This window comes from Leptopilina heterotoma, unplaced genomic scaffold (genome assembly GCF_015476425.1).
Source record: "Leptopilina heterotoma isolate Lh14 unplaced genomic scaffold, ASM1547642v1 Lhet_68, whole genome shotgun sequence".
In the NCBI taxonomy this organism is placed as follows: domain Eukaryota; kingdom Metazoa; phylum Arthropoda; class Insecta; order Hymenoptera; family Figitidae; genus Leptopilina; species Leptopilina heterotoma.
The window spans coordinates 7,101,948-7,120,756 of record NW_025111157.1 but is presented as its reverse complement, the minus strand read 5'-3'; the positions used below and the strand labels follow the sequence as shown (position 1 = coordinate 7,120,756).

General features: G+C 24.3%; 1 protein-coding gene across 2 annotated transcripts; it reads right to left on the bottom strand.

Annotated features, from left to right (window-relative positions):
- Positions 1–2,110: 2,110 nt before the first annotated feature.
- On the bottom strand, positions 2,111–18,426 carry LOC122510423 (TAR DNA-binding protein 43). Of its 2 annotated transcripts, none has more exons than XM_043625058.1 (4): positions 17,969–18,420; positions 17,056–17,225; positions 16,828–16,968; positions 2,111–4,282 (listed from the first exon to the last, which is right to left on the bottom strand). In XM_043625058.1, the coding sequence occupies exons 1-4, from the start codon at positions 18,204–18,206 to the stop codon at positions 3,422–3,424; spliced, it is 1,410 nt and encodes a 469-aa protein (XP_043480993.1). In that variant the 5' UTR covers positions 18,207–18,420; the 3' UTR covers positions 2,111–3,421. The 2 variants fall into 2 exon arrangements, with proteins under 2 accessions (XP_043480993.1, XP_043480994.1); XM_043625059.1 differs by lacking the exon at positions 2,111–4,282 and adding an exon at positions 9,873–11,188 and having other exon boundaries at positions 17,969–18,426.
- Positions 18,427–18,809: the final 383 nt, after the last annotated feature.

Sequence of the window (18,809 nt, the reverse complement as noted above, 5' to 3'; positions counted from 1 at the left end):
CACACCATAATTCTTGGATAGCTGCGATTGTTTCTTTTTTATTTTCCTCTCGCGCAATATATGTAAGAAATAAAAACGTATTCTTACTTTGAAAATTTAATATATTCTCTTCAACTCTCACACCAAATTGAAAAATTGAAAAAAAATTAAAAGCACTTTTGGGAATATTTCCCATTTTAAAGAAAAGCGAACAAAAAGTAAAAGAAAGAACAAACCCACTGAAATTATTCTAAAACTAGAGAAAATATATTGCAATTATTTTGGAGTTTTGAAATTATTTATAATGAAGATATTTCGCGTTTTTCATTACTCCAAAATATTTTTTTTTTTCATATAAAGAAATACATTTAACGGTGACTGACAACTGTACACGAAAGATTACAAAAAATGCTGTCTGAAAAACATTTTGGTAAAGATTTAAATTAATCCAAGCATTTAAACACAATTACACTCTTTGTGAAGTAAAACATTACATCTTCATTTTCCTAATCTACATTTTTTATATTTCTTCTGTTTTATTAATAATAAATCATTTCAAGTTACTTTCTTTTCTATTTTTCATGTTTTTTTTTTAATATGAAGCAACGATTATTAAACTGTGAAAATTACTATTAGGTGCAAACTCTCGTATTTGTATATTTATTATTATGATAAATCTATGATTAATCATCAGTATGGTAGAACCCGGATAGATACTAAATCGAATGTATAAAAAAATTCACTATAAATTACAATTTTTTGTAAAATAAATTGAATTCAATTTTAATGATTAAATACGCAAGTGATTTTTATTAAACAAACATTCATCGAAACTTAACGAAATTTTATTTATGATTTTATATTTAATATTAATAACATTAATATCATTATTTAAAATAATATTATTAATATTAATATTTAATGAACTTTATATATTTTTAAGCAACTGTATAAAAATTCGTAGAATAAAAATTAATATTCGTAGAAATTTCCATCAAATAAGAAAATTAATTTTTTCGAAAATATTTCATAATTCTACTAGAAATATATTTTTAAATTCATTAATTTTAAATTGAAATACAAAAAAAAACTGAAATTCACCCAATAAACTGTCTTCAAATTAAAATTTGCACAAAATATTAATTTTCGAACAAACATAAATTTGAAATAATTTAAAACAGTTTATAAACTGAATTTGTTTCACAAAAATAATTTAATTCTAATATTTATGGAAATAATTACATTAGTTTTCTATTTATACTACGAAAAAATTAGTTTACTATTAAATTTTAATTCAAATTCATATTTTTAAAAAATTTTTAAATTCACATAAATAATTTCTATTTATGACAAAAATTTTCACAATTTGCAAAATGAATGCTTGCTTAATTTAAATTCTTATAATTGTAATTTATTTTGTAAAATATTTTATAAAATATTTTCACATTTACAATTTTGTTCATTTTTTTTTTAAATTTACAAATGAAATTTAAAAACCATTTTACAAAATACCTAACAAAATAACCAAATTGACGTAAAAAATAGGAAAATAATTTTCATTAAATAAACATTCATTGAAACTTAATGAATTTCTTTATTTGATTTAATATTTAATGAATTTATTTAATTTTGATTAAAACTTTATTAAAATTCGCAGTTAATAAAAAATTAATATTCGTAAAAATTTCCATTAAATTAAAAAATTAATTACTTTCGAAAAATGTTTACAATTCTGCTTGAAATATTTTTTAAAACTATTTTAAATATATAAAACAATTTCAATTAAAATTCATCTCGGAAATTATTTTAAATTTAAATTTGCAAAAATATTCAGTTTGAACAAAAATAAATTTGAAATAATTTCAAACAATTCATGAACTTGAATTTGTTTCACATAAATAATTTAATTCTATTACTATTTCAAATACAATAGAAAATTGTCGAATTAATTAATTATCGAATTTTAATTCAAATTCATATTCTTTCAAATTTAAAAAAAATTCACATAAATATTTTCTATTTATGACAAAAATTTCGACAATGAATGCTTGTTTAATTTAAATTCCTATTAATCGTAATTTATTTTGTAAAATATTTTGTAGTTTTCAACTTTTACAATTTTTTTTCTTAATTTCAATTCGTTTTTTTGTAAAAATATTAACAAAAATTTACAAAATTTACAAAAAAAAAGTTTAGTAAGAATTTTACAAAATTAATTACTTTATACAAAATAACGAAATTGACGTACAAAAAATCGATGAAATGAAAAGTATTAAAAATTCTCTCTCTCTCTCTCTTTTGCGACACAATTTTTACCTAATCTTGAAATATACATTTTTCGAGAACACAATTTAAAATCATCTATATAGCAATTACAAAAAAGAGAGATTGAAATAAAAAGTCGCAATTTAAGTACCTGATAATTTTCAATTTGTTTAATGGACATGATTGCAAGACAAAAAAAAGCAAAATTAAGACCAAGACAAAAAGCGATCTGAACAATTGATGACTCGGTAAATCTCACAGAAAAAAACTTAAAATTGAAGCTCTTTTAGAAAAAAAGCTGAAAACAAATTTTTTTTTGTTTAATTTCTTTTTCTAGTCATCAATTGTAATGAACGCCGTTTGTATCGAAATAATCTTTATATTGAGCTTCGAAATTAAATGAAATTAAAAAAAAAGTAGAGGAAAAATAAAAATATCTACACCCGGGTTGCAAACCATTCTAAACGCTATTTCTCTAGCGTATAAATCATTCTCCCAATTGCTGCATTATCAACAAAAAAAATACACTCCATTTGCCGAATCACTCTCATCGACATAATCATTCTTGAAAAAAATTTTCATTTTTTTCTCAAAACTCTCCAATCGCAGCTATCCTGTCTATTCATATATATATATTTATACTACCACTCTAAAGAATCATGTCAACAAAAATGTCAATTCAAATAAGACAAAAAAAAAAAATTTTCGTCTTATTTTAACTTTCTCGCCTTGAAATTTTTGCATAGATCAGAATCATCTCATTCTTATCATCATCATTATCATCCGAGAATATTATTAATATTATTATTATTCAAAAACGTTGGAAAATCTGATATAAAACATTCATCAGACTATAATTATTTCTTTTCTTTTTTTCTTTCACAAGAATTTTTTTAATCAAATAATCAATCATCAATTTATTCATTCTCAAACTCTCAATCATGATGAGGAAGAGGAAAAAAAAAAAATAATTGAAAATAAATGTTTGAAATTCTAGGACACAGCTTTGGTCTTGACATTCGCAGTCTTCCCATCTACCAAAGTCTTGAGAGTTCGGCCAATTTGTTTTTTATATTTAAAATGATTCTCCTGACCTCTGCAATAATCCAATGCTAAAGTTTCGGGACTCAGGGACCGTGCCCGCCTTTTACGAGTAGACTCAGAGTCCCGACGGAATTTACTCGTACTTAAGAAATGTATTCGACTTGCCGTCTCGCTGAACGGGGTGATTTTGCCAAGCGCCTTGCGATGGATTTTGATTATTTGGTCCAGGACCAGCGGAACCTGGATTACCGGAATTACCATCGCCACCGCCTTGATTCATCCAATTGAGAAAACCTGAATTGCCACTATTCCCAAGACTATTATTTCCCGATGGTGGCTGTCCCGGTGGTCCCGGCTGATTCGAATAGCCCTGATCGTTGCCCTGATTTTGTAAATTGCCAATTAAACCCCATGATGCGTGATTCAATGCAGCGGCAACCAATGCTGGATTCACTGGTAATGTGGAAAGATTTAAACCGCTCATTGCCAATTGATTTGACATTCCACCGCCACCACCACCGCCATTATTCTGTCCAGTAATGCCCAATGCCTGAAGATTTGGCATATCGAGATTACCACGATTGCCCGGATTATTCCAGCCATTGGGTCCCATATTATTGCCCGAATGACCAATATAACGATTCCCTTGATAATTCCCTTGGATATTATTATCAATTGGTCCACCTGGCATACCGCGACTTCGCATATTTGAATTCATTTGATTATTGAAATTACGATTGTTACCCTCGGATTTTGGCGCAGCATTGGAGACATGAACGGAGACACCTTTTATAATATGATCCTCGCCGCAGAGCGATTGAGCCACCTCGGGATCAAGGAACGTCACAAATGAAAATGCACGAAACGGTTTCGGAATGAAAACGTCCGTGACTTCACCGAATTTTGAGAAATAGTCACGTAGATCGTCAGCAGTTAGATCTTCGGTACAGCGTCCCACGAATACCTTGCAGGGCACTTGTTGAATCATTCCCTCCTACGCACAAACGCACAATTCAGTCAAACGAATTCGATGGTTTGGAAATTTAATAAACAAAAGGAAATTTTTTTTTTTTAGAAGAAAAATAAAGAACCATCACCGGTTTCAAGAATTTTTTTTTTCTTTAATTTGTTCAAAAATTTGGTAAATATTAGAATGCTTCTATCAAAAAATTGAATTTCTGTATGAATCAATTGAAAATTGGATGATTTTGCTGTGTTTAGGGCCAGGCATTTTCATTTTTGAAATTCAATAAAAGTGCGAAAAAAAAATTCCATTAGAATATAAATCGAAAAACATATTTTATTGATACTATTTAATTCATATTATTAACTATATTTGTAAAAAAAATGGTATTTTGTTATAAATACAAAGGCGCATGAATAGCGAATTTTTTCTTCTTCATTTTCTCTAAAGCCGAATTACAATTGTAATTTCCATTTGACCAATTTTTTCATTCTCTTTTTAATTTTATTTTAATTATAAATTTCGATTCACCAAAATTTTTAAAGAAATTAAAACAGTTTTTTAGTTTATTTTTCTATTATGAAATTTAATTTTACCTAATTTTCCATTTTATCATAGTTTTTAAATTCTAATTTTGACGTTTTTCAATTAAATAAGTTTACATTTCACAAATTTTTTCATTCTCATTTTAATATTATTTTAATTGTAAATTTAGATTCTTTGATTTTTTTACTCCCTGAAAGACAAAAAATTTATTTGGAAATAAATAATAATAATTAATAAATATTTTAAGAATAATTAATAATAATTTAGTTAACAATATGATTTTAGAACATAAGAATTTTGTTTTTATGTTTGAAAAATATATTTAAAAAACTATTTTCAAAAAAAATGTTTTAAAATAAGCAAAAGGATTAAATCTCTCAAATTTTTGAAGGAAAAATTAAAAAATGGTAAATTCAAGTAAGTTGGAATTATGACTGTGAGTGAATTAAAAAAAAATTAATAATAACAATAGTGATAATTGAAAAATAAGGAAAAAGTGAAAAATGAAATTCTATTCTATTTTCAGTTTAATTTTACTTTAACTGCAAATTTTGAATTTAACGTAATTTTTATTTTTAGATTACAAAATTTAATGTTAAGTTTTGTCTTTTAATTTTAATTAATTATTAAAATTTTTAAATTTCATTTCTATTTTAATTTTAAACTTAACTTTATTTTACCTAATTTTTCATTTTATCATATTTTTTAAACCTCACTTTATACGTTTTCTCCAATCAAATGGACATTTTGTCTGAATTTTTAATTCCTTGAGAAGCAAAAATTAAATAAAGATTCTATTTTTGTAGAATTTATTGAAAAAAATTATTTTAAAATAAGCAAATGGGTTAAATCACTAAAATTTGAAAAAGAAAATGAAAATTAATAATAAATTCAAGTAAATTAGGATTGTGAGTGAATTAAAAAATTAATAACAACAATAGTGATAATGGAAAATATGGAATAAGTAAAAAATTAAATGAAAAATATAATAAATTTAAATATTTTCTATGAGAAATAAAATTAATTGAAAATAAGGAGTAAGTAAAAAATTAAATTTTATTCTATTGTTATTTAAATTTTACTTTAATTGTAAATTTTAAATTAACCGAAATTTTTAAAATTTAATAATTTAATTTATTTTTCTCAAATTTTACCATTTATTATATTTTTTAACTTTTAATTTTTACATTTTCCAATTAAATGGCCTTTTTCAGAATTTTTGATTCCCTAAAAAGCAAAAATTGAATAAGAATTCTATTTTTGAAAAAATTTATTTAAAAAAAATATTTTCAAAAAATAAATGCTTCAAAATAAAAGAAAAAAATCACTCAAATTTTGTGAGAAAAAAAAAATGAAAAAGTAAGAAGTTCAAGTAAATTAGAATTATTGTGAGTGAAATAAGTAAATTAATAATAAAAATCATTAAAATAATCTTTAGAATATGTAAAAAATGAAAATTAAAAAAAAATTCAAATAAATTCTGATTGTGATTGAAATAAATTAATAATAAAAAAAACTTAATTAAAACTTTAGAATAAGTAAAAAATGAAAGTTAAAAATAAAAAATTTAAATAAATTATGATTATAAGTGAAATAAATAAATTAATAATAAAAATCATAAATAAAACTTTAGAATAAGTAAAAAGTTCAAAAAAATAATGATTGTGAATGAAACAAATAAATAATTAATAAAAATCATAATTAAAATTTAGAATAAGAAAAAAATTTAAGTAAATTAAAATTATTGTGAGCGAAGTAAATAAATTAATAATAAAAATCATAGATAATATTAAAACGAGAACAATAAAACGAATAATAAAAATTCGGTGTAATGTAAATCACAGTAAACTAATTTTTTCTTTCAATTCAATTTAAAAATTGAAAGTGAAGAATAAAATACGAAAATTCACGTCCTTCCACAAATGTGTTTGTTAAATATTTTATCATTTTACTATTATTTTCAATTAGCAAATTTTTTGAACATTGCAATTTTCTTTTTTTTAAATAAAAAAACCAAAAATCTATCACATTATCGAAAATCCAACATGAATTTTTCGTTATTTAAAAAAATATATTTTCACTCCTTTAAAAAATACGAATTTAATTACCAAGTTCATATAATAAATTTCTTTAAATTTAAAAAATAAATTATTTAACAAACACTAAATTTAAACTATAGAAATTATTATCAAAAAAAATATATTGAAATATACAGAATATATTTCATATTAATAAATTAACAAAATGTTAATAGTATTATAAGTTGCCCAGCCCTATGTCGAAATAAATAAAAAAAAAAAATTATTTCGAAAAGTGTTGAATGAAACCTCAAGCGTCGAATACAAAACCCGTTAATGACAGAAAGTTTTTCTTTTTTTCTCTCTCTTTTTTTTTGAAAAAATCACGACAACAGCAAATACGATGTGTTGTGGAATATTGCACTGCAACAAATATACTCAGCAACAATAATAATTTTGACTTCACACCTATAATATACATAATTATAAATATATATACACATTTTTTTATACGTACGACATTTTTTCAATTTTACTATGCATTTTTTTTAGATTCTTCATTTTACAAAAAATTGCATACATATTTAATTTTTTTTTAATAAAACACAAACAGAATTATTTATTATTATAATAATATTATTTCTATATTTTATCAAAAACATGTGAATCAACGGGAATCGATTCCCTACCACCTTAAACGCACTTTGAAAAATGTTATAAACATTCACTTTTTTTTTGGCAATAATAATATTAATAATAAGAATTGCCTCACTGACTACAATTACGCCAATATTTTTATTTTTTGTTTTTGAGAAATTTACATCTAAATTTTATTAATTAATAATTATTTTTCACTAGCATTTATATTATGCGATCAAAATTAGGACAATGGAAATTAATTGTTTTTACAATATACATATCGATGACATTTTTTTTTTTGACTATAATGTACATTTTCTTGATTTGGAAATAATTTTTTCTCTAACTACAATAATATGGAGTTTATAGTTAAATTTAAATCTAGCGCATACTAACATTAAGATAATTTATTTATAATTATTAAAAATAATTAATTGATAATTATTATAAATCGAAATTAATGTTTGGATACAGTGTGTGATGTTTAATTATTTAATATTTATAGATATATACAATATCGAGGGATTTACAATATTTTTCGTCAGTCAATTGTGAAAATATTTCATTTTACTAAGTACAATGCAAATGATTTTTTTTTACTTGATTGCTAAAATATAATTATCAATTTCTACAATTATTTCTTTTACGTTTTTTTTTACTTTTTATTATTTGTTTTTGCTATTCCTTTCTGTTTTTTTACTATTTTTTACTATTTCTTTGTTTTTTACTATTTTTTACTGGAAAGTAGCATTGAGTCTTATTTAGCAAAATTGATATTTATAATATATAAAAATTATCTATAAAATTGCTTTGAAAAAAGGACAATTTTTTTTTGGAATTATGTATAAAAATCTAAAATTAGAAATACTGTATGTAAATTTTATAATTTTCACAATATTTCAAATTCAATACAGTTTTCATTTTTATTTTACTTATAAAATATTTAATTTTCGTAACGACTTAATTGTATAATTATAAGTATAACCACTTTTGGTATATGAAAATTCATTAACAAGCTGATGCAAAAATTTTCCATCAAGTGTCTAATATAACATTGCAAAGAAGAAGAAGAAGAAGAAGAAGAAGAAGTTTTTACTATTATAAGGAAGAATTATTTTTCTGTCGAAACGTTTTACAATAATTTTCTCCTTAACACGCATAGAGAAGAAGGTAAATTTACATTAAAAAGGCGACGAAATTAAAATTTAATTTTTAAAATTCTATAAAACTCGGAAAATTTTCGAACTGATGAATTTTCGAATTTTTATGTTTGCAAATTTTAGTTCTTGAATTTTTATTACATAGTTTTTTCAAGACTATCAAAATTGAGAAAAAAAAATTATCAAATTTGTTGACTCGCTACAATTTTGATACTTTTTTTTCAAAATTTTTGAATTTTGATTTACAAATTTTAGTTTTTGAATTTTTATTATATAATTTTTCCAAGACTATCGAAATTGAGAGTAAAAAAATTATTAAAATTGTTGACTTTCAACAATTTTTATACTTTTTTCTCAGAATTTTTGAATTTTGATGTGAAGAAATTAAAATTTAATTTTAAAAATTCAATAAAACTCGGAAAATTTTCAAACTGATGAATTCTCAAATTTTTGTTTGCAAATTTAAGTTCTTGAATTTTTATTACACAGTTTTTCCAAGATTAAAAAATTAAAAGAAAAAAAAAATATCAAAATAGTTGGGGGGGGGGCAAAAATTTTGATACTCTTTTCTCTCAATTTTAGAATTTTTGTTACAAATTTGTCTCAAAAATTTGTATTACATTATTTTTCTAAAACTATGCAAATTGAGAGAAAAAAAGTATCTAAATTATTGCGTGGTAACAATTTTGATACTTTTTTCTCAAAATTTTTAAATTTTGAAATTACAAATTTTTGTTCTTGATTTTTTATTACACAGTTTTTCCAAGACCATTAAAATTAAGAGAAAAAAATTATGAAACTTTTTGAATTTTGATGTGATGAAATTAAAATTTAATTTTTAAAATTCAATGAAACTTGGAAAATTTTCGAACTAATGAATTTTTGAATTTTTATGTTTGCAAATTTTAGTTCAACTTTAATTTTTATTACATAGTTTTCCAATACTATCAAAATTGAGAAAAAAAAATTATTTTAATAATAAATTATTAAAGAAATTAATTAAGTAGATATAATTGATACTTTTTTCTCTCAATTTGATGATATTGGAAAAATTGTGATAATAAAATATTCTTTAGTGGAGAAGAAAAGTATTAAATATTTGGAGATTTCTATAAAATTGAGATTTGAATGAAGAAAATAAATGTCAAGTTTGTTTTTTTCAAATCAAAATGGAAGAGTGAAATCTATTTTTTTAATAAACGAGAAAATAACTAAATTTTAATAGAAAAGAACTTGACAAATATTTTTCTCTCAATTTAATAGTCTTGGAAAAATTGTGATAATGAAATATTTTTTAGTAGAGAAGAAAAGTATTAACTATTTGGAAATTTCTATGGAAATTCAAATTTGAATGAATTGAATGAAGAAAATAAATGTCAAGTTCGTAATTTTCAAATCAAAATCGAAGAGTGGAATATTCTTTTTTAATAAACGAGAAAATAACCAAACTTTAATAGAAAAGATCTTGACAAATTTTTTTCGCTTGATTGATAGAAAAGAATTTAATAGATAGAAAATAACTTGATAGAAGAAAGAAAAGAATTTGATAGAAGAAAGAAAAGAACTTGATAGAAGAGAGAAAAGGGCATGACAGATTATCAGTTAATTTTTGAACGGAAAGACGCTTTTTTTTCTTAAAAGAAACTAAATTTTCCTTTTGCAGGAGTCAAAAAATAAGCCTAGAGATTCCCGTTGACGCACAATAATTCAATCTTATCCACTCATCAATATCTCGATGTTTCGGAATTATAATGATCCCTCGAAGGCCGCTGTTTATAGTATCGATCGTAGTAATTATTATCCTTCGGATAACGCGAGGCATCAGTGAAACGTCCGTCCAATTCCCTCCCATCCGCTGGATATCTAGCGTCAGCTTCCCTATTCTCAATGGGATACCTGGCCTCGCCTTCCCTCCCGTCCACCTGATATCTCCTCTCCTCTCTTCCCTCATTCGAAAATCTCGCGTCAGCCTCCCTCGCATCCAACGGACGATTATCAATATTCCTCGCATCCGGATATCGATTATCCACCTGATATCTCCCATCAGCGTGTATATATCTCTCATCAGTCTCGTGATACGGCCGCTCATATCCATAATTATACTTCATTTTATCGCCATACTCGGGATTATTCTCAATAACCGGATAAGTCTGCGGACGCTCCTCATAGCCTGGATAGCGGGGATATTCAGCTTCCGCTGGATATGTTGGCACCGGTGCTTGTGCTGCTGGTTGCGGTGCCATGTAATTTCTCGCATCATAACCGCCGCCAGCGGCATTATTCTCATAGGGCTGATAAACTGGCTTCTCATAATTATTATAATTCTGTCCGTCGTACTTGAATTTCTCGTCGTAGGGATAATTCGGTGGATACGATGGATAATGCGTTGTCTTGTAATCGTAATCACCCTCATATCTCGGCACTGTTGCATCGGTTGAATTCACATTTGGCGAATAGGGCTTCGCCGCCGCTGGAATCCGACGATTCGTTGAGGCATGAACAGGTATTGGACGATAGTACTCATTGTGTTTGTTACTGTCATACTGACGAGCCATCATTATCCCATCAATATTCTGGAACCAGACACACCAAGCCCTCGACAATGACTCACGATTCGGGTTTTTTTTTTTTTTGTTTTTTTATAAACATTATTAGCTCGCGATTTTTCCATTCCAAGAAAAAGATGAATAAATTGTCTTACGTTCGAATAAAAATTTTTCTCTAAAATAAAAATTACTTTTCCACGCTTTTTTTCTTTTCAAATTCCCTGACTTTTTCAGGTTTTTAAAACGAAAATTATTTTCATCAATACGATTATTGAATTTTTAACTAAAATTCTTCTTACATTGTTGGAAGAAAAAGGAAAAGAATCTATTGAACTAAAATTCTTCTTTAAGTCAATTTTTTTATAATTTCAGCCCTCGGATCGACTTTAAGGCGCAAAAAAAAATCGCTTTAGTCGATTTAACATAGAAAAAAATTCGAAAAAGTCGTTTAATTTAATTCAGTGTTGTCCCAAAAATTTTACTTTGTATCTTTCTGATCATTCACTGATTTCTAAATTCAATTATTCAAAACTTGAAAACATTCGTTAAATAAATATTTAAATACTTCTTGTTTGTTTTTATACGAGAATAAAATTTTAAAAATTTCTATTTAATACATTTTTTAAAATAAAAAAATTACGACTGTAATTCTCTTAAAATTCAATTATTTTCTACAATTTTTAATCAAACTTCTTCTCAAAATCAATTATTTTTAATTTTCCAAAAATTCTTAGAGAATTCAATTATGTAAATACAAAAATAGTTTTTTATAATAATTGTAACTGTCCATGTTTTTTAAGTTGGTAATTAATTTTCAAAAAAATTATAATAGAGAAATTCTAAAAATTAATTCTTTTTAAATATTTTAAAAATAATTTATGAAAGATAATAGTTTTTTAATTATATACAATTGAACAATTTCCAAACAATTGAAATTTGGTAAATTTCAATAAAAAAAGTAATTGAATTTTTGAAGCATTTTAATAATATAAACGTAATTTCTCCAAAATTTTAAAAAATCTACATAAAAAAGTAAATTTTTAAAAATTTTAATTTACATTGTTCGATGTTAATTGAATCATAAAAATTAAGATAAAAAAATTACAAGAAAAAGTTTTTTTTTTAATATTGTAATGTAATTTTTCGAAAAGAATTGAATTTTTTAAAATAATTTCTGTATAATTTAAAAAAAAAATTTTTTTTGAATAATTTTGATTAAAAATTTTGAACATGATTGTTATGTTGTTTAAATGTTAAAAATAATTGAAAAAAATTTTTATGTTATTATTTTTTGAACGTATTTGAATTTTTAGAAATTTGTATTTGAAAATATTGAAAATAATTGAATTTAAAAAAATTAGAAGGCAAACATTCTAATTAATATTTTATTCAAAAATATTTTAATATAATTTTTAGAAGCTAATTTTCATTAATTACCATTTTTAAATTTACACTTGAAGATTTTTCATTAAAATTTTTGAGAAATCAATTATTTTCAAAATTTGCAATTAAAATTCTTCAAAAGTTGATTTTCCAAAATTTTTATAAAACACTTTGAAAAAAATCAATTGTTTTTAATGAAATTTTACAAAATTTCAATTATTAAAACTCTTTTTAATTGTAAATTTTGAAAATTTAATTAGAAAAATTATTAAAAAATAATTTTTGAAGATTTGTCTTTAGAAATTTTTTACACTATATAAAAATCGAAATAAGTTGCATTTTATACTAAAAAATATTGCAATATTTGGAAAAAAAGTCGAAAAAGTCGTAATTTTTAAAAATAAGTCGAAAAAAGACGCATTTTTTAAAAATTTTAAACCTTTTGAAAATTCAATTATTTTTAAAAAAAATTCCTCGCTATAATGCTTTCAATATTCAATTATAATCTAAAATTTTAACTGAAATTCATTTTTAAATTAATATTTATTAGAAAATCCTACGAAAATTCAATTATTTAACTGCAAAAATAAATATTTTATTAAATAATTGAATTTTCATAAAGAATTTTATTAACTATAAATAATTGAATTTATTATTTATAAAGATAATTAAAATTTTGACGAGAATTTTTGAACATAATTGAATTTCTGCGAAGAATTATATTACTTTTGAAAATAATTGAATTCTTGAGACGAATTTTATTTAAAATTTCTTTTTAAATAATTGAATTCTTTTGTAAACTTTTATTGAAATAGTAGACATTGAAAATAATTAAATTGTCACAATACTTGAAAATTAATTAATTTCTCTCTTTACTTTTCCTACCCAAAAAAAATTCTTATTCGAACGTAAACAAATCGATTGAAATATCAAAATACCAAATTCATGAATATGAAAACAATTCGATAATCATTAAAGACATGTTCAATAGAAAATAATTCAAAAAATAGCCAATACAATAATAATCTCACTGTTAATCATAAAACACTCACCGTAATATTATTAAGAATTTACACAAAAAATATATTTTCCAATCTAGAACGAAAGAGAAGATAGTCGCGATATTAAATCATACTTCATAGACTCAAACTTTTCTCTGCATACACACAAATTCCCCATTCAAAATTCATTATTTTTTTAAATCAAAATTCCACCATACAAATCCGCGAAAACAATTGACCAAAAAACGAAACACTGAAACACTTTTTTTCTCAAGTTTTATATAAACATGTACCATGAAAGACGAATTTAATATAACAGTTTCTAGTAACGTAAAAAGTAAGTACGAGTAATAAGCGAGCACACAAATTTACTGCACACTATTTTTTATTAGATCGAGAGAGAAGATCTTGGAAAATTCAAAACGCTTACTTTTCTTTTTTTTCTTTATTCCGAATATTGTTCGCTAAAAAAGAACGTTCGTGCAACTCCCATACATTGTACATCACGAGAAATCTATTAAAATATTTTACAGTCACACATGGTACACTTTTTTTTAATAAAATATAACTGAACTCGTTAAAATTATAATATTTAGAGGGAAATTAATATTTGAGATAGCGCAAAACTGTTTCTTTGAAAATTTTTGAACAATGCGGAAATTTAAGAGAAATATTTTACACTTTTGTAAATTTGTAATTTGTTTTATTTACTTTTGTAAATTTGTAATTTCTTATACTTAGTTTAGTAAAATTGTATTTCTTTATTTTGTAATGTAACGAAATATGTAAATGAAAAAAATCAAAAATTGTTTATAAGAAATTAAAATGAAATATTAAAAAATTTTTTTTTAAATAATTATTTTTAATATATTTATATATTTATTTTTTAATATATTTATATTTTTTTTAATAATTAGAAAATAAAAATTTCAAAAATACTTTTTTAATAAAATTTAAATACCGTTTGGCTAGTTTAACTTCGTTTAATTTTGAATAATTATAATAATAATATTTTTAAATAAATCATAAATTTATAGAAAGAGTTTTATTAATTTTATAAGTTTCGTTTGTGTTTGTCCATTTTATTAATTATTAATTAATTAATAATTAAAATTTCAGGGATCACAGAGTTTTTTTTATATAAAAAGGTGGATTTTAATTTTCAAAAAAGAGATTTCGTTTTAAAAAAGGGGGAATTTTCAAATTAAGAACAAAATTATTCAATACAATTTATTATGAAGAATAAAAAAAAATTAGGGTAAAATAATTGATGAAAATTTGCAAAGAAAATTCTAAAAACTATAATCAACTATAATCAACGAGTAATGAAGAAAAATTACTTTTTACCCAAAAAATAATAAATTTTTCAATTTACAATTTTTTTTCCAAAATAATTCTTAAGGAAAAAAGTTAAAGATAAAAATTTTTAGTAGAAAATTGTATAACATTCGAGGAAAATTTGAATAATTTTCATTCAAAAATTAACATTGAAAAAATGGTAAATTTTGTCATTGAAAATCGTTAATGACAAAGTAAATTGTATTTTAAATTAGTAAAATAGTTTCAATTGAACATAGTTTAAAAATTTTTTCTAACTTTAAAAAGAAGGAAATTTTAACAAGTTTTTCTTAAGAAAAAGGAGAAAAACTTTACGATTTTAGATATTTCCGAGGATTTATTTAATTTAAGGAGATAAAAAAAAGGGAAAAAGAGAAAATTGTGTAAAAAAAACGGACTGTGATTCCTGAAATTAAGAGAAAATTATTGATATAAAAAAATTGAATTCCTTCTAGAAACAATTATACACGTAAAACAATTTCTTTCAATTTCCAGTACAAAAGTTTATCCAGAAACAGAAGCAAATTGATTGTATTTTTTTTTTCCAAACTAGAAAATAGTTTCTACGAATCAGACCAAACTGTAAAAATCAATAAAAAAAAATCACCACTCATACAATCAGCATTTTTTTTTATTTTAAAGAACTTCTTTTATTTTTCTATTGAATAGGTAAATTTTTTTTTCAATCCACTCATTAAAAATAACGTACATTTTCTTTTTAATGCCAGTAACCTCGCAGTATCACTTATTTTTATGATCATTCGAATTTTCGGTATATACTTTTTCTATTCTTTTTTCTCTTTTTTTTTTTTAAATGAAAATCTAACGAAAAAAAACTGATTTTTTTTTCTTCAACAAAATCATGCGTTATCTCACACGTTTCTGTATACACGCATGCACTCGAAAGTGTACTCGCTCAAAAAATTCACGCGTGCGATCTCTACGCATTCTAAACATTCATTGGGACGTTAAGATTTCATCCATTCATCAACAGGCTCGTCTCTCAACGCTCAGGTCTCATTCATCTACTTACGCAGCAGAAAGAAACTTTCAATCGACATCAAACTTTATGCCTATCCACTTAAAGATGTTTTCTTTTGTTTTTCTTTTTTTTTGTTAATCCTTTTTTGTAAGGTTCTTGGAAAACAAATCCCAAAATTCGTGATATTTCATTTACTTTTCTTAAAATAAAATATTCTCTAATAGAAAATTCTTAAAATTAAATATTCTCTATACGAAGAGAGAATATTTAAAAAAAAGTATTTTTCAAATTTGGGAAAAATGCGATAAAGCGAAATTTTGATATAAAAAATACTAAACTTTAAAAAAATGTGAAATTCTTACTTATGCGAAATTTAATATAATTGTATCAAATATCAAGAATATTAATTAAATTCTAATAGACAAAGTTTACTGAATTTCACATAAGTTTTTTTAAAGTTTAGTATTTTTTACGTCAAAATTTCGCTTTGTCGCATTTTTCCCCAATTTGTAAAATACTTTTTTTAAATATATATTCTCTCTCTGTGTATTAAACAATTTTCTGTATTTGTAAATTTTATTTAACACTTTTATTGAATATGAATTACAAATTTCACGAATTTTGCGACTATTTCGAGAACCTCACCAGAGATTATTGTTTTTTCTTTTAAACTTCTGGACGAATTGTCCGAAATGTGAAGTAAATGTTTGAAACAATTTTGAAAACATTTTTCAAATCACAATATATTTGAAGAAATTTACAGTTTTTTAATTTAAAATTATTTTTAAATTGAAAATTTGAATTCAATATTTAGAAATTACGAAAGAAATTTAACAAAAAAGCGAAGAAACTTCAAATTTCGGAAACAATTTGAATGTCCAGAAGTTCAAGTTTCAAAGGACATTGATAAATGTTATTTTTAAATGAAAAACGTGATAAAAAATAATTTTTTGAGATCTTACCTTGCTGTTAGGAACTTTAACATCACACCATCTACCATCGATCATGTGCCGTTGTGCTAAACATCTCAATTGAGATTCGTAACTACCAAATCTGATGAAACCGAATCCCTTACTTTGACCCGATTTTGCATCTTTTTTCACCTGTTCGAAACAATTTTTTTTTTTTTTGAAAATTAATTAGTATTCATAAATTTTCTTTGTAGGAAAAAAAAATGTCTCATTTATTACCTGTGCCATTAAAACCTCTCCAAAGGTTTCAAAATATTCTCGTAAATTTTGCTCAGTTGTTTTCCAAGGCAAACCAAGCACAATTAGGTCAGTGCATCGTAATTTTGTTTCCATTCTTTTAGTCTTTGCTGTCGAATTTTCCAAATTATCGTCAGACTTACGTTTATTTTCTAAAAAAAAGCACGAATATTAATAAAATTTATTAATGAATTGACAATTGTTTCGTGAAAAATTCTGGGAAAATTCAAATAATAAAATTTATATATTACAAATGATTGTTTTCTAGATTTTAAATTGAAATTTCAGTTTGACTGTGCCAAGAAAATAATAAACAGCAAACTGCAATAAATTATAAGTAGTTAATTTAGAATTAAAAAATGAAAATTAAGAAAAATTCCCTAACCTAAAAATTCGAAATTTGGAAAATGTTTTTAATTACAGAAATTTATAGTTTTGGTAAAATGGTAAAATAATTATTTTACGGTAAAAATTACAAAATCTGAAAAGTAAAGTGTAGTTTATTTTTTTTGGAAACTCGGACGATTTTTCTATTTATTTCACAATAAAAATGATAGTTTTTCACTCGAAAAGAATAAAAAACGCTAAAATCACTTCCCGTTTACCTACATTTTCCACTCCAATTAATGTTTCTCACATTGACTAAATTTGTCCGAATAGAATAATGAATTTATATACTAAATGCACATTCTTTCCTTTTCGAGTAAATTCCGTGGCATTTTTATTCGAAAAGGAAAGAAAAAATATTTTTTCCCCGAAAGTAGGTAAACATATCCTAGTTTCGAGTTTGCGAACGTCACTAATACATAAAACTTGGGTAACATTCGAATTTATGTGTGCGCTTGTGCATGTATTTGTATATCTGGTATAAAATCGCCCACTTGTCTTTGCTCACCTTTTGGGAAGACGCAGAAATAGACCGCCTTGCCCCAACCATTTTCAGGAGGATGAAGACGACCATCAACGAGGCGGACGCCGCGCATCGTCCTGGATTCAGGATTACGATATTTGAGGCCACAAGTTCCGGGGAATTGGGCCGCAAGAGTCGTCAACAAGAGTGTACTATCATCCTCAGTGGGCAGTTCAATGGGCTCTTCTCCCTCGTCCTCAGCGACCTGAATGTACGACGACATATTTATCTCTGAGTCCACAATATACGGAAATTATGCAGAAGATTCGCGCTACTCGAGTAAGAGAATTCGCTCTTTATAGGTTTCAACAATCTTTTCTACAACACAACAAACACACACGCTCGAACTCGCAGGCAATCACGCAACACCGCATACATCGAAAATGGTGGTGCGGTCGAAAAAATTTCTTATAGAGGGGTACGCGGGGTGGAAAATGAGTTCGGGAAGGTCGATAACGGAAGCGGAAACTGCTCGATGAAAATTCTCTTTAACGAATCCTTGGCTCAATTCACAATGCAAAGTTTAAGCTCCGTTCATTTTGCGTTTACAGTGCAACTAAACAATTTTAATCACTTTTATCTTCTTATTCTACTTTATTCAATCCAAAAAGTGTTAAGTTCTATAAAAGAATGCAAAATAGAAGTTAAATTAAATTTCCATTGAAGATTTATTTACTTCTATTGATTCAAATTTCTAATTTCTTAATGTTTGATTCAACTCTATATTTGAAATTTGTCGCGTTACCGCAGCGCCGCCTGTGGGACAAATTAACAAGTCCAAGAGCAATAACCCCTAACTTCACTCCGTAAATTGTCAAACGTTTTA